Source organism: Danio rerio, chromosome 13 (assembly GCF_052040795.2).
Source record: "Danio rerio strain M-AB ecotype USA chromosome 13, GRCz13ab, whole genome shotgun sequence".
Taxonomy (NCBI): domain Eukaryota; kingdom Metazoa; phylum Chordata; class Actinopteri; order Cypriniformes; family Danionidae; genus Danio; species Danio rerio.
In genome coordinates, this window is record NC_141033.1 from 16,052,897 (window position 1) to 16,068,907 (window position 16,011).

General features: G+C 38.5%; 1 protein-coding gene across 1 annotated transcript; it reads right to left on the reverse strand.

Annotated features, from left to right (window-relative positions):
* Positions 1 to 7,462: 7,462 nt before the first annotated feature.
* Positions 7,463 to 15,652, reverse strand: LOC147834158 (uncharacterized). The gene is made up of 2 exons (XM_087279101.1): positions 15,417 to 15,652; positions 7,463 to 14,877 (listed from the first exon to the last, which is right to left on the reverse strand). The coding sequence occupies exon 2, from the start codon at positions 14,561 to 14,563 to the stop codon at positions 8,468 to 8,470; it is 6,096 nt and encodes a 2,031-aa protein (XP_087135227.1). The 5' UTR covers positions 14,564 to 14,877; positions 15,417 to 15,652; the 3' UTR covers positions 7,463 to 8,467.
* Between the last annotated feature and the right edge of the window lie 359 nt (positions 15,653 to 16,011).

The following is a 16,011-nucleotide window of genomic DNA, read 5'->3' on the forward strand; positions in this document are numbered from 1 at the left end:
AAAAAAGAATGATGCATTTTATGGCTGGATCTGTTTTATAACTTTCTGAATTGGACGTTGAAAATGAGCTTATCTCAGCCAGCAGAGAGGTCAAATCACAGTAATGCAAACTCAGTCAGAGACATAGATTTTCACTTGCAACTTGCTTTAACATGTTTAACAGTGCATAAATTGTTGTCTAAAACAAAAAAGAATGATGCATTTTATGGCTGGATCTGTTTTATCACTTTCTGAATTGGACGTTGAAAATGAGCTTATCTCAGCCAGCAGAGAGGTCAAATCACAGTAATGCAAACTCAGTCAGAGACATAGATTTTCACTTGCAACTTGCTTTAATATGTTTAACAGTGTCTAAATAATTGTTGTCTAAAACAAAAAAGAATGATGCATTTTATGGCTGGATCTGTTTTATAACTTTCTGAATTGGACGTTGAAAATGAGCTTATCTCAGCCAGCAGAGAGGTCAAATCACAAAATGCAAACTCAGTCAGAGACATAGATTTTCACTTGCAACTTGCTTTAACATGTTTAACAGTGCATGAATTGTTGTCTAAAACAAAAAAGAATGATGCATTTTATGGCTGGATCTGTTTTATAACTTTCTGAATTGGACGTTGAAAATGAGCTTATCTCAGCCAGCAGAGAGGTCAAATCACAGTAATGCAAACTCAGTCAGAGACATAGATTTTCACTTGCAACTTGCTTTAACATGTTTAACAGTGCATGAATTGTTGTCTAAAACAAAAAAGAATGATGCATTTTATGGCTGAATCTGTTTTATCACTTTCTGAATTGGACGTTGAAAATAAGCTTATCTCAGCCAGCAGAGAGGTCAAATCACAGTAATGCAAACTCAGTCAGAGACATAGATTTTCACTTGCAACTTGCTTTAACATGTTTAACAGTGCATGAATTGTTGTCTAAAACAAAAAAGAATGATGCATTTTATGGCTGGATCTGTTTTATAACTTTCTGAATTGGACGTTGAAAATGAGCTTATCTCAGCCAGCAGAGAGGTCAAATCACAGTAATGCAAACTCAGTCAGAGACATAGATTTTCACTTGCAACTTGCTTTAACATGTTTAACAGTGCATGAATTGTTGTCTAAAACAAAAAAGAATTATGCATTTTATGGCTGGATCTGTTTTATAACTTTCTGAATTGGACGTTGAAAATGAGCTTATCTCAGCCAGCAGAGAGGTCAAATCACAGTAATGCAAACTCAGTCAGAGACATAGATTTTCACTTGCAACTTGCTTTAATATGTTTAACAGTGTCTAAATAATTGTTGTCTAAAACAAAAAAGAATGATGCATTTTATGGCTGGATCTGTTTTATAACTTTCTGAATTGGACGTTGAAAATGAGCTTATCTCAGCCAGCAGAGAGGTCAAATCACAGTAATGCAAACTCAGTCAGAGACATAGATTTTCACTTGCAACTTGCTTTAATATGTTTAACAGTGTCTAAATAATTGTTGTCTAAAACAAAAAAGAATGATGCATTTTATGGCTGGATCTGTTTTATAACTTTCTGAATTGGACGTTGAAAATGAGCTTACCTCAGCCAGCAGAGAGGTCAAATCACAAAATGCAAACTCAGTCAGAGACATAGATTTTCACTTGCAACTTGCTTTAATATGTTTAACAGTGTCTAAATAATTGTTGTCTAAAACAAAAAAGAATGATGCATTTTATGGCTGGATCTGTTTTATCACTCTCTGAATTGGACGTTGAAAATGAGCTTATCTCAGCCAGCAGAGAGGTCAAATCACAGTAATGCAAACTCAGTCAGAGACATAGATTTTCACTTGCAACTTGCTTTAACATGTTTAACAGTGCATAAATTGTTGTCTAAAACAAAAAAGAATGATGCATTTTATGGCTGGATCTGTTTTATCACTTTCTGAATTGGACGTTGAAAATGAGCTTATCTCAGCCAGCAGAGAGGTCAAATCACAGTAATGCAAACTCAGTCAGAGACATAGATTTGCACTTGCAACTTGCTTTAATATGTTTAACAGTGTCTAAATAATTGTTGTCTAAAACAAAAAAGAATGATGCATTTTATGGCTGGATCTTTTTTTATTACTTTCTGAATTGGACGTTGAAAATGAGCTTATCTCAGCCAGCAGAGAGGTCAAATCACAGTAATGCAAACTCAGTCAGAGACATAGATTTTCACTTGCAACTTGCTTTAACATGTTTAACAGTGCATGAATTGTTGTCTAAAACAAAAAAGAATGATGCATTTTATGGCTGGATCTGTTTTATCACTTTCTGAATTGGACGTTGAAAATGAGCTTATCTCAGCCAGCAGAGAGGTCAAATCACAGTAATGCAAACTCAGTCAGAGACATAGATTTTCACTTGCAACTTGCTTTAACATGTTTAACAGTGCATGAATTGTTGTCTAAAACAAAAAAGAATGATGCATTTTATGGCTGGATCTGTTTTATAACTTTCTGAATTGGACGTTGAAAATGAGCTTATCTCAGCCAGCAGAGAGGTCAAATCACAGTAATGCAAAAAAGAATGATGCATTTTATGGCTGGATCTTTTTTTATTACTTTCTGAATTGGACGTTGAAAATGAGCTTATCTCAGCCAGCAGAGAGGTCAAATCACAGTAATGCAAACTCAGTCAGAGACATAGATTTTCACTTGCAACTTGCTTTAATATGTTTAACAGTGCATGAATTGTTGTCTAAAACAAAAAAGAATGATGCATTTTATGGCTGGATCTGTTTTTATCACTTTCTGAATTGGACGTTGAAAATGAGCTTATCTCAGCCAGCAGAGAGGTCAAATCAGAGTAATGCAAACTCAGTCAGAGACATAGATTTTCACTTGCAACTTGCTTTAACATGTTTAACAGTGCATGAAATGTTGTCTAAAACAAAAAAGAATGATGCATTTTATGGCTGGATCTGTTTTATCACTCTCTGAATTGGACGTTGAAAATGAGCTTATCTCAGCCAGCAGAGAGGTCAAATAACAAAAATGCAAACTCAGTCAGAGACATAGATTTTCACTTGCAACTTGCTTTAACATGTTTAACAGTGCATGAATTGTTGTCTAAAACAAAAAAGAATGATGCATTTTATGGCTGGATCTGTTTTTATCACTTTCTGAATTGGACGTTGAAAATGAGCTTATCTCAGCCAGCAGAGAGGTCAAATCACAGTAATGCAAACTCAGTCAGAGACATAGATTTTCACTTGCAACTTGCTTTAACATGTTTAACAGTGCATGAAATGTTGTCTAAAACAAAAAAGAATGATGCATTTTATGGCTGGATCTTTTTTTATTACTTTCTGAATTGGACGTTGAAAATGAGCTTATCTCAGCCAGCAGAGAGGTCAAATCACAGTAATGCAAACTCAGTCAGAGACATAGATTTTCACTTGCAACTTGCTTTAACATGTTTAACAGTGCATGAATTGTTGTCTAAAACAAAAAAAGAATGATGCATTTTATGGCTGGACCTGTTTTATCACTTTCTGAATTGGACGTTGAAAATGAGCTTTTCTCAGCCAGCAGAGAGGTCAAATCACAGTAATGCAAACTCAGTCAGAGACATAGATTTTCACTTGCAACTTGCTTTACCATGTTTAACAGTGCATAAATTGTTGTCTAAAACAAAAAAGAATGATGCATTTTATGGCTGGATCTGTTTTTATCACTTTCTGAATTGGACGTTGAAAATGAGCTTATCTCAGCCAGCAGAGAGGTCAAATCACAGTAATGCAAACTCAGTCAGAGACATAGATTTTCACTTGCAACTTGCTTTAACATGTTTAACAGTGCATGAATTGTTGTCTAAAACAAAAAAGAATGATGCATTTTATGGCTGGATCTGTTTTTATCACTTTCTGAATTGGACGTTGAAAATGAGCTTATCTCAGCCAGCAGAGAGGTCAAATCACAGTATTGCAAACTCAGTCAGAGACATAGATTTTCACTTGCAACTTGCTTTAACATGTTTAACAGTGCATGAATTGTTGTCTAAAACAAAAACGAATGATGCATTTTATGGCTGGAACTGTTTTATAACTTTCTGAATTGGACGTTGAAAATGAGCTTATCTCAGCCATCAGAGAGGTCAAATCACAAAAATGCAAACTCAGTCAGAGACATAGATTTTCACTTGCAACTTGCTTTAACATGTTTAACAGTGCATGAATTGTTGTCTAAAACAAAAATGAATGATGCATTTTATGGCTGGATCTGTTTTTATCACTTTCTGAATTGGACGTTGAAAATGAGCTTATCTCAGCCAGCAGAGAGGTCAAATCACAGTAATGCAAACTCAGTCAGAGACATAGATTTTCACTTGCAACTTGCTTTAACATGTTTAACAGTGCATGAAATGTTGTCTAAAACAAAAAAGAATGATGCATTTTATGGCTGGATCTTTTTTTATTACTTTCTGAATTGGACGTTGAAAATGAGCTTATCTCAGCCAGCAGAGAGGTCAAATCACAGTAATGCAAACTCAGTCAGAGACATAGATTTTCACTTGCAACTTGCTTTAACATGTTTAACAGTGCATAAATTGTTGTCTAAAACAAAAAATAATGATGCATTTCATGGCTGGATCTGTTTTATCACTTTCTGAATTGGACGTTGAAAATGAGCTTATCTCAGCCAGCAGAGAGGTCAAATCACAGTAATGCAAACTCAGTCAGAGACATAGATTTTCACTTGCAACTTGCTTTAACATGTTTAACAGTGCATAAATTGTTGTCTTAAACAAAAAAGAATGATGCATTTTATGGCTGGATCTGTTTTATAACTTTCTGAATTGGACGTTGAAAATGAGCTTATCTCAGCCAGCAGAGAGGTCAAATCACAAAAATGCAAACTCAGTCAGAGACATAGATTTTCACTTGCAACTTGCTTTAACATGTTTAACAGTGCATGAATTGTTGTCTAAAACAAAAAAGAATGATGCATTTTATGGCTGGATCTGTTTTTATCACTTTCTGAATTGGACGTTGAAAATGAGCTTATCTCAGCCAGCAGAGAGGTCAAATCACAGTAATGCAAACTCAGTCAGAGACATAGATTTTCACTTGCAACTTGCTTTAACATGTTTAACAGTGCATGAATTGTTGTCTAAAACAAAAAAGAATGATGCATTTTATGGCTGGATCTGTTTTTATCACTTTCTGAATTGGACGTTGAAAATGAGCTTATCTCAGCCAGCAGAGAGGTCAAATCACAAAAATGCAAACTCAGTCAGAGACATAGATTTTCACTTGCAACTTGCTTTAACATGTTTAACAGTGCATGAATTGTTGTCTAAAACAAAAAAGAATGATGCATTTTATGGCTGGATCTGTTTTTTTATTACTTTCTGAATTGGACGTTGAAAATGAGCTTATCTCAGCCAGCAGAGAGGTCAAATCACAGTAATGCAAACTCAGTCAGAGACATAGATTTTCACTTGCAACTTGCTTTAACATGTTTAACAGTGCATGAAATGTTGTCTAAAACAAAAAAGAATGATGCATTTTATGGCTGGATCTTTTTTTATTACTTTCTGAATTGGACGTTGAAAATGAGCTTATCTCAGCCAGCAGAGAGGTCAAATCACAGTAATGCAAACTCAGTCAGAGACATAGATTTTCACTTGCAACTTGCTTTAACATGTTTAACAGTGCATGAATTGTTGTCTAAAACAAAAAAGAATGATGCATTTTATGGCTGGATCTGTTTTATCACTTTCTGAATTGGACGTTGAAAATGAGCTTATCTCAGCCAGCAGAGAGGTCAAATCACAGTAATGCAAACTCAGTCAGAGACATAGATTTTCACTTGCAACTTGCTTTAACATGTTTAACAGTGCATGAATTGTTGTCTAAAACAAAAAAGAATGATGCATTTTATGGCTAGATCTGTTTTATAACTTTCTGAATTGGACGTTGAAAAGGAGCTTATCTCAGCCAGCAGAGAGGTCAAATCACAGTAATGCAAAAAAGAATGATGCATTTTATGGCTGGATCTTTTTTTATTACTTTCTGAATTGGACGTTGAAAATGAGCTTATCTCAGCCAGCAGAGAGGTCAAATCACAGTAATGCAAACTCAGTCAGAGACATAGATTTTCACTTGCAACTTGCTTTAATATGTTTAACAGTGTCTAAATAATTGTTGTCTAAAACAAAAAAGAATGATGCATTTTATGGCTGGATCTGTTTTTTTATTACTTTCTGAATTGGACGTTGAAAATGAGCTCATCTCAGCCAGCAGAGAGGTCAAATCACAGTAATGCAAACTCAGTCAGAGACATAGATTTTCACTTGCAACTTGCTTTAACATGTTTAACAGTGCATGAAATGTTGTCTAAAACAAAAAAGAATGATGCATTTTATGGCTGGATCTTTTTTTATTACTTTCTGAATTGGACGTTGAAAATGAGCTTATCTCAGCCAGCAGAGAGGTCAAATCACAGTAATGCAAACTCAGTCAGAGACATAGATTTTCACTTGCAACTTGCTTTAACATGTTTAACAGTGCATGAATTGTTGTCTAAAACAAAAAAGAATGATGCATTTTATGGCTGGATCTGTTTTATCACTTTCTAAATTGGACATTGGAAATGAGCTTATCTCAGCCAGCAGAGAGGTCAAATCACAGTAATGCAAACTCAGTCAGAGACATAGATTTTCACTTGCAACTTGCTTTAATATGTTTAACAGTGCATAAATTGTTGTCTAAAACAAAAAAGAATGATGCATTTCATGGCTGGATCTGTTTTTATCACTTTCTGAATTGGACGTTGAAAATGAGCTTATCTCAGCCAGCAGAGAGGTCAAATCACAGTAATGCAAACTCAGTCAGAGACATAGATTTTCACTTGCAACTTGCTTTAATATGTTTAACAGTGCATGAATTGTTGTCTAAAACAAAAAAGAATGATGCATTTTATGGCTGGATCTGTTTTTATCACTTTCTGAATTGGACGTTGAAAATGAGCTCATCTCAGCCAGCAGAGAGGTCAAATCACAGTAATGCAAACTCAGTCAGAGACATAGATTTTCACTTGCAACTTGCTTTAACATGTTTAACAGTGCATGAAATGTTGTCTAAAACAAAAAAGAATGATGCATTTTATGGCTGGATCTGTTTTATCACTCTCTGAATTGGACGTTGAAAATGAGCTTATCTCAGCCAGCAGAGAGGTCAAATAACAAAAATGCAAACTCAGTCAGAGACATAGATTTTCACTTGCAACTTGCTTTAACATGTTTAACAGTGCATGAATTGTTGTCTAAAACAAAAAAGAATGATGCATTTTATGGCTGGATCTGTTTTTATCACTTTCTGAATTGGACGTTGAAAATGAGCTTATCTCAGCCAGCAGAGAGGTCAAATCACAGTAATGCAAACTCAGTGTCAAGCTATTCTCTTATGCACAAGTTTTCCCGCTTGAAAGGAAGACACATCATCAAGGGAGTTTTAACTGGATTCCACTCATCCATTTATTGCATCATAAATGCAGCAGAAAGGCAGGTAAAAAGTATAACGGTGGAAAGTTGAAAGTAGAAAGTTGAAAGTTGAAAGTTGAAAGTTGAAAGGTGAAAAACCTTTAAAATAAACAAAAATACAACATATGTAATTAAATTGCAAATAAACATATATATACAAACATTTGTGAATTTTGTCTGATTTTTCACACAGTATTTCAAATATTATACTGAATTATCACTTGTTAAAGCACAATCACCAGTACAGTTTAATATACTGAACTTAAATATTTAGTTTTAAGACATATAAATGAAATGTGATTAATTTTGCTACTGCAGCAATCAGCTTATGTGCACGTGATCTGCTCATGCATGCATATGAATCACGGAGGAAAATTAACATCTTAACGTCAGTCAGACAGCACTCAAATGATGATCAAAATAACCAAAACTATACATTTCTGCTTTATAACATTTTCTAGTTTGCAAATAACTATTTGTATCTTCAAGTAATTAAGCAGCGGGCAGATAAGCACTGTAGGAGCAACTTTTTCCTCTGTGCCGAACTTGAACTCAGATGCTGCTTCACGGTTGATTTGCCCTCAAATACTGACATGACAGTCACGATTTTCATGCAATAACCAAAGTAAAGTTCTCACCGGCTGCCACTCCGGGACTTGATGATGGTTTTGTAACTGTTGTGCACTTTCTTTTGCTCAATTTTGGCGGAGATTCGGCTTTGGCGGAGCTTTCGTTTTGGCGGAGATTCTGTTCTGGTTAGGTTTCAGTTTCCTTTTTCCTTACGTGAATGCCGAACTACTGCATGTCCTTCCGCCTCTCCCTCCGACTGGCGGATGGATTTTTTTTCTCCTTCTATATTAGTTTGACTTGACACCTCCCACTCGATTTTCTTGGGATAAAGAGGAAATCGCATCTCTTTGAAGGCAAACTATTTAGTTCGATTACTTTTAGCTTTCAAAAGGATGTTCTCTGAATTATTTACTCTTTTGTTCCTCTGCAGGAAGTAGAACAACTAGCCGTCTGACATCTCTGTGAAGGACAGTACTCGGGATCTTCTCTCGACCGATTTTGGACTCCGAAGAATTTGCCCTTGCTTTTGATGGTTTTGTGATCAGAACAGGGTAACTTGGGAATGTTCGTATATTTACATCTCTTACGACACCTTTACTGTCTGGATTGACACTGATTACTCTGCCAAGCTTGAATTGTCCTCTGAGTGCATTCTGATCTGCGATCCAGACAATATCCCCAATTGTGACATTCCTGTGTGTGGTGTGCCACTTGCTCCTTATGAACAAATTAGGACCTGCAAGCTGGCTCCAACGTTCCCAAAACTTATTTACCAATGACTGCATTGCTTGGAGTCTTTTGAAGGGATAGCTGAAAAAGTCAAAAGTTTTAATGTCACCACTTTGAGACGCTCGTCCGAGCAATAGCGAATTTGGCGTTACATATTGAATGCAGCCTTCCTGAGTTTGTGCCCTGGCATCGATTGGTCGCTCATTAGCAAGATTAGCTGCTATTTGAAGGGCTGTATGCATTTCACTGTATGTGAGGGTGGACTCCCCTCCGCAGTTTTGGAGTGCCCTCTTGATAATGCGCACTGCAGCTTCAGCAGCTCCATTTCTATGTGGGGAATCAGCTGGGTGAATCTTCCAGATCCACTCAGTTCCATGTTTTACTGCTGTTTCCTCCAGGGTAGATTTGTCAATTCCCTCCAGGAATTGGTACAGATCTTGCAAAACTGGTCTTGCTCCAATGAAATTGGTACCAGGATCTGAAAAAATCTTTCTGGGATAGCCTCTAATTGTAGCAAATCTTTGAAAGGCCAGTAAGAAACCTTCGGTTGACTGAGAGTTAACCAGTTCTGTATGGATTGCCCTGCTCGACATACAACAAAAAACAACACCCCAGACCTTCAGCAAGACTCTTTTCTTGACATCATCTTTCACATGGTAAGGTCCGAAAAGATCCAATGCTGTGAACTCGAAAGGTGCAGCTGGTTGGGTTCTTTCTAAAGGAAGATCACCCATTACTTGCTGACACTTTTTTGCTTTGTTCTTCCTACATTGTACACAGCTGTCTACAACTTTTTGTGCTATTCTTCTGCCTTTTAATACCCAGGCTCTCCTTCGCATTCTAAGCAGAGTCTCAGCCAAGCCTCCGTGGCTCTCCTTGTGAGATTCTTGAGCTAGTAATGTGGAAATCCATGAATTGGAAGGAAGAATTGGAACACTCAGCTGATCATCTTGAAAGACCTGCACCCTACCACCGCAGACCAACAATCCAGAGTCTGGATCTTTAAAGACAACTAACCTCTCTTTAGTGGTGTTTGGAAAGGTCACCCCATCCTGCTCAGCAAGAAAAATATCTCGTAGAGCATCTTCTCTTTCTCTTACTGAAATGGTTCCTAATGACAAGACTGCCTCCCACTTTGGTTTATTTACAGTCCGTTTTTTGCCGAGAAACTTCTTTGCAGCTCTCCAAACCCATGCTATTGTTTTAACCAGTCGTGACAGGTCACTGAACCGCTTTATGTCACACAAGTTAAGGACAGCTAAGCCTGCTGGTGGTCTTTTTTGTTCCGCTCGAACTAGGTTGGGGCTCTCAATTGGTTTCGACTCCATGGTCGGCTCCTTTTGCTTTGTTTTTGACCTTGTCAATACAGCTGCAAACGCTTTCTTTTGAAGTTCGTTAATGCTTTCTCGGGCAGTGATAGCTAAGTCTTTAGCTGACTTGATTGGCCATTCATCTACTGGTAAGCTCAGGAATCTTGGCCCATTTTGCCACTCTGAACTTTCATCGAGATTTTGAGGGCTAGCTCCTCTAGTTATCACATCAGCAATGTTTTGTGGGCCTGGTATCCACCACCACTCTTGCGCTTTTGTGATTCCTTGTATCTCCCCGATCCGATTGGCGAAGAATGTTTTGTAGCCATAGCTTTCACGTTGTATAGCACCAAGTACTGTTTGGCTATCAACTAAATGGAACCATCTCTCCACTTGAATTCGGCTGTGCTGCTCAAAGTACTTTCGCAAACGTGAGGCGAACACAGCTCCGCACACCTCTGCCTTGATAGCATCTCCTTTTTGGTCTAAAGGAGTCAGCTTAGCTTTGGACTCCACAAGCCTGATTGCTGGGCCCTGTTTTGAGTCCCATCTCAAGTACATTACAGCACCATAAGTGTTTTCACTTCCGTCAGAAAAGGTTATTGCCCAGGGGTGTCCTTCAAATTCTGGAGGTGTTATGGCTCTTGTGAATTTAATTTGGCCTAGTTGGATGTATTCCTCAAAGAGTTTGATAGCATCTTCTCTAAGGTCATCTGAGAGAGCAACATCCCAAGTTTCATTGACTTGAAGTCTTGTATTCTTTGCTTCTTGAAAAGCTCTGCGAACCAGAATTGCTCCCTTTTGTTTGGCTGGAGTCACTAAGCCTACTGGATCATATACCCCTGATACCTGACTCAAGAGCTCTCTTCTTGTCAGTGGATTTGGTGTTTGGGCTCTAACTTGCTCCTGTGTTAGGTTTTGTCCAAGTCTAATTTTCTTTTTTCTTTTTGAAAAATTGATGGCTGTCATCACATACAACTTGTCGTCTTCCACAGAGTAGCCTAGGCCAAGTGCTTTGTTGTCATCATCAAGCAATTGGTTTGGCAGAACCATAACCTTTTCCTTTATCTTACAGCTCTTATCATCAGACTTTTCCCTCCCACTTTGACCTGAGAAGACCCATGGTTTCAGATGAAATCCTCCAGCTTTCAAGATCAACTCTGTGTTTGCCACAATGGACTGTAGCTGGTCAAGGTCATTGTGAGATGTGAGAATATCATCAACATAGCTGTCATGTTGGATTACCCGTCGTTCCTCTTCAAGGTGAGCAAAGGATGGCAAATTAGCAGTTTCATGCATTGCCAGTTGCGCAATGCACCCTGCTGGTTTGTCTCCAATATTGACTCTTGTGATTGCGTATTCTCCCAGCTCCTCATTCTCCGTGTCTCGCCAAAGGAATCTGTGCAAATGTACTTCTTGGTCCTCCAACCAAACAGAGTTGTACATTTTCTTAATATCCCCCAATGCAGCATACACTCCACTTCTGAATCTCAGCAGAACAGCACGTATCTGGTTTAGAACGTCTGGTCCTTTAATTAACAGGTCATTCATGCTGACACCTCTAAATCTCTGGCTGCTATTCCAAACGAGTCTCACTGGGGTTGTGACTGAGTGAGGGTTTGGAGCGATGAGATGACTCACGTACCATACAGGTCCAGCCCAATTAGCAATTGAACTTTCAGGTAGCTTAACTGCAGCCCCTCTGTCAAGCATGTCTTTCACTTGGGCACTATAAGCTGCTTTCCACTGAGGATCTTTGGCCAACTGCTTCTCTGTATGCAGAAATGTAGCCTCAACTGCACGCCTGTTGTCTGGTAAGGAAGTTGGGTCCTGTATCCAAGGATATTTAGCATGCCAATGTGGCTCATTGCTGTGTTTGTCCTCCATGACATAAGTGAGACCTTCTTTTACTAACTCCAGCTCCCTCTCCTCAGCAAGAGACATTTCTTTTCCACCAGGTTGACAATTCCCGCAGCGACAACCCCCACACTTTGGCTCACATGCTGCACCAATGGAATCCCACTTCCACCATTCAAGAAAGTCTTGAGTACTAGTTGAGACGCTTGATTCATGGAGTCTGGCTAGTGGTTTGTTTGGTGGACTGTACTCAGTTACTTCCTCATATTTAACAGCAGCCAATCTCATTGATCGTGCAAAATGAGTCTTGGACCGGTAGGCAGATACAGTCACATCTTCGAAAAGCTCAGGATGAGTTCCTCCAATCGTCTTTCCAAGTGGACCATCCCACAATACCAGGTCTCCAACAATTCTGATCCTCTGTGGAGCCAACTTTCCTTCCCGATGGCTTATAAGCAGGTCGACTACTTTTGGCCTTGCAAGTTCGGCAAGAGGTATGTCTGGAAACAATTTTTTCAGTTGGTTCGGTTGCACTGTGTTATTAATTTCAGCGATGCTTTCCAACCCATAGCACGCCAATTGGTGGGACTTGAAGGTTCCCTGGGAGGTTCTCACCCTTATTTTCAGAAGATAACGTTTAGTCTTCATCCGAACCTTCATGCCTCCAACTCCATGGATTACAAGAGTTATCTTTTCTCCTTTTAGGTTCAGACGATCAGCAGCGCTGTGCGTTATGTAATTAGTGTCTGATGCCAAATCAATTAATGTCCCAATCTTTTGACCAGCATTGGCTGTCACATTTAGAAGCATCATGATTACAGGAAATTCTAGCAGTCCACTTTGTGCTAGTAAACCTGGCTTTTCCTTTGTCACATTGAACACTCTTGCTGTAGTGTTTGAGAACACATTTCTACACTGCTGTGCTAATTCTGGTGAAAGTCTGCTGAGAAAATCTTGCTGATCTCTAGTGTAGACTTTTACACACTTCTCCGTTTTCGGACAAAGTTTGCTCTTTTTCTGGTCAGCACGTTTCTCCTCTCTTTTAGCATTAGGGCATAAATAGTAGTGATGCTCAGGGACACCCTCATCTTCACAGTCTTGGCTTTTGCACAAGTAGTTTCGTTTGCAGAATGAATGCTGTTCATGGACCTCAAGGCATCTTTTACAAGCTCCGAGTGCACTTACTGCAGCCTTTTTATCTACTAATTTCGATGCCCGGAACTGCTTACAGAAGTAGAGTTTCCATTTATGCTTAGCATCACCACAGACTACACAACCAGCCTGGTCAGTGTTTGATTTTGTAGACTTTGTTTTTGCCCATTTTGGTTCGTTTCGCACATCCTTTCTGTTAGGTTCTTCAAGTCTTAATTGTTCCAATTGCTCGTAGATGTTCTCTTGCTTTTTGAGGAAATCCAAAAGGTAGTCAAATCGATTATCTGGTGTGACTGCACTCTGTTGGGCAGATACGTGAATAAGCCATTCCTTTTTTAAACTTTCAGGAAGTTTTCCTTCTATCGACTTTGTTACCAGTGGGTTGTTTATGGCGCCAGTATTTCCAAGATCACTCAAATCTCCAAGTGCCTTCTCTACTTCTTGAATTAGTTCAACTATTTTTCGTGGTTGGTGACTTCTAATGGGAGGAATTTTTTGCAAGTCTTCCACTATTTCGATAGCAATTGCTGTCTTGTTGCCATAGCGATTTTCCAAGACACGAAAAATGTCATCAGCAGAATTATAAGTGGTAAGGCGGAGTTCTCTTACAATCGTTTCTTCCAGACTGTCTAGTAACTGAACCTTTTTTACCTCCTTAGAGCCAGTGGGCTCACCCTGCTTTTGGAGTGCCTCCCAATCCTTCTTCCATCTGTGAAAATCTCTCTTGCTACCAGAGAACTTTGGTAGTGTTGCAGGTTTCAACTTAATTGTTGCTATGGGGTAAGTAGAAATCACTGGGACATGTGCTATATTCCTAGCCTCCTCAGCTTGTCTTGCTTGCATGAAATCAGCTTTCCTTGCCACTAACCTGGTAATGTTTGCTTCGAGTCCTCTTTGTCTCTGGCTGAAATCTCTCTCATCACCTGATGGGATGCACCGTTGCCATTTGTTGTACATCTCCTTTGCATTTTTTATCAGATTTTGAAGGTGACTAAGCATGAAATCGTATGCTTCATGATTTCCAGTTGGATCTACTGCTTCGACTCTATCACTCTCAGCTTCAGCAACCTGCAGTGCCGTGGACAGTTCAACATTCCCATATCTAGTCCATAACGTTTCATGAAGAAGAACTTTCACTTCATCCAGTTTTAACTCACAGTCGCTTGCAGTCTTCTCGAGGTCGTCTTTTTGCTGTTCTGTTAATTCAGCTGACTGGTCTGTATCCAGATTTGCCTCTATTTCTGCAATCATGCCTGCTTCAAGATCATCATTTACTTCCATGACTTTCTCTGCTTGTATTGTGAGTTTATTTAAACTGTCTTGAAGATCCATCTCTGTCATGTTTTTACAAGTTTTGAATATAGTGTTGGCTAGACGTGTGAATGCCCTTTTTTCCACTGTCCTTTTTGCTTTTAGTTGTTCGAGTGACTTTCCTACCGCCTGTGTGGCCATTCTTCACAGTTATTCTTCAAATTGAATATATTATCTTCTCACTTGCCTTTTTTGAGTCAGACAGGTTTCCAGTTTTCCTGGTTTCCCGGTTTTCCACTGTCCAGTCGCACTGGTCCCGGTTTTTCACTGTCAAGCTATTCTCTTATGCACAAGTTTTCCCGCTTGAAAGGAAAAACACATCATCAAGGGAGTTTTAACTGGATTCCACTCATCCATTTATTGCATCATAAATGCAGCAGAAAGGCAGGTAAAAAGTATAACGGTGGAAAGTTGAAAGTAGAAAGTTGAAAGTTGAAAGTTGAAAGGTGAAAAACCTTTAAAATAAACAAAAATACAACATATGTAATTAAATTGCAAATAAACATATATATACAAACATTTGTGAATTTTGTCTGATTTTTCACACAGTATTTCAAATATTATACTGAATTATCACTTGTTAAAGCACAATCACCAGTACAGTTTAATATACTGAACTTAAATATTTAGTTTTAAGACATATAAATGAAATGTGATTAATTTTGCTACTGCAGCAATCAGCTTATGTGCACGTGATCTGCTCATGCATGCATATGAATCACGGAGGAAAATTAACATCTTAACGTCAGTCAGACAGCACTCAAATGATGATCAAAATAACCAAAACTATACATTTCTGCTTTATAACATTTTCTAGTTTGCAAATAACTATTTGTATCTTGAAGTAATTAAGCAGCGGGCAGATAAGCACTGTAGGAGCAACTTTTTCCTCTGTGCCGAACTTGAACTCAGATGCTGCTTCACGGTTGATTTGCCCTCAAATACTGACATGACAGTCACGATTTTCATGCAATAACCAAAGTAAAGTTCTCACCGGCTGCCACTCCGGGACTTGATGATGGTTTTGTAACTGTTGTGCACTTTCTTTTGCTCAATTTTGGCGGAGATTCGGCTTTGGCGGAGGTTTCGTTTTGGCGGAGATTCTGTTCTGGTTAGGTTTCAGTTTCCTTTTTCCTTACGTGAATGCCGAACTACTGCATGTCCTTCCGCCTCTCCCTCCGACTGGCGGATGGATTTTTTTTCTCCTTCTATATTAGTTTGACTTGACACTCAGTCAGAGACATAGATTTTCACTTGCAACTTGCTTTAACATGTTTAACAGTGCATGAATTGTTGTCTAAAACAAAAACGAATGATGCATTTTATGGCTGGAACTGTTTTATAACTTTCTGAATTGGACGTTGAAAATGAGCTTATCTCAGCCAGCAGAGAGGTCAAATCACAGTAATGCAAACTCAGTCAGAGACATAGATTTTCACTTGCAACTTGCTTTAACATGTTTAACAGTGCATGAATTGTTGTCTAAAACAAAAATGAATGATGCATTTTATGGCTGGATCTGTTTTTATCACTTTCTGAATTGGACGTTGAAAATGAGCTTATCTCAGCCAGCAGAGAGGTCAAATCAC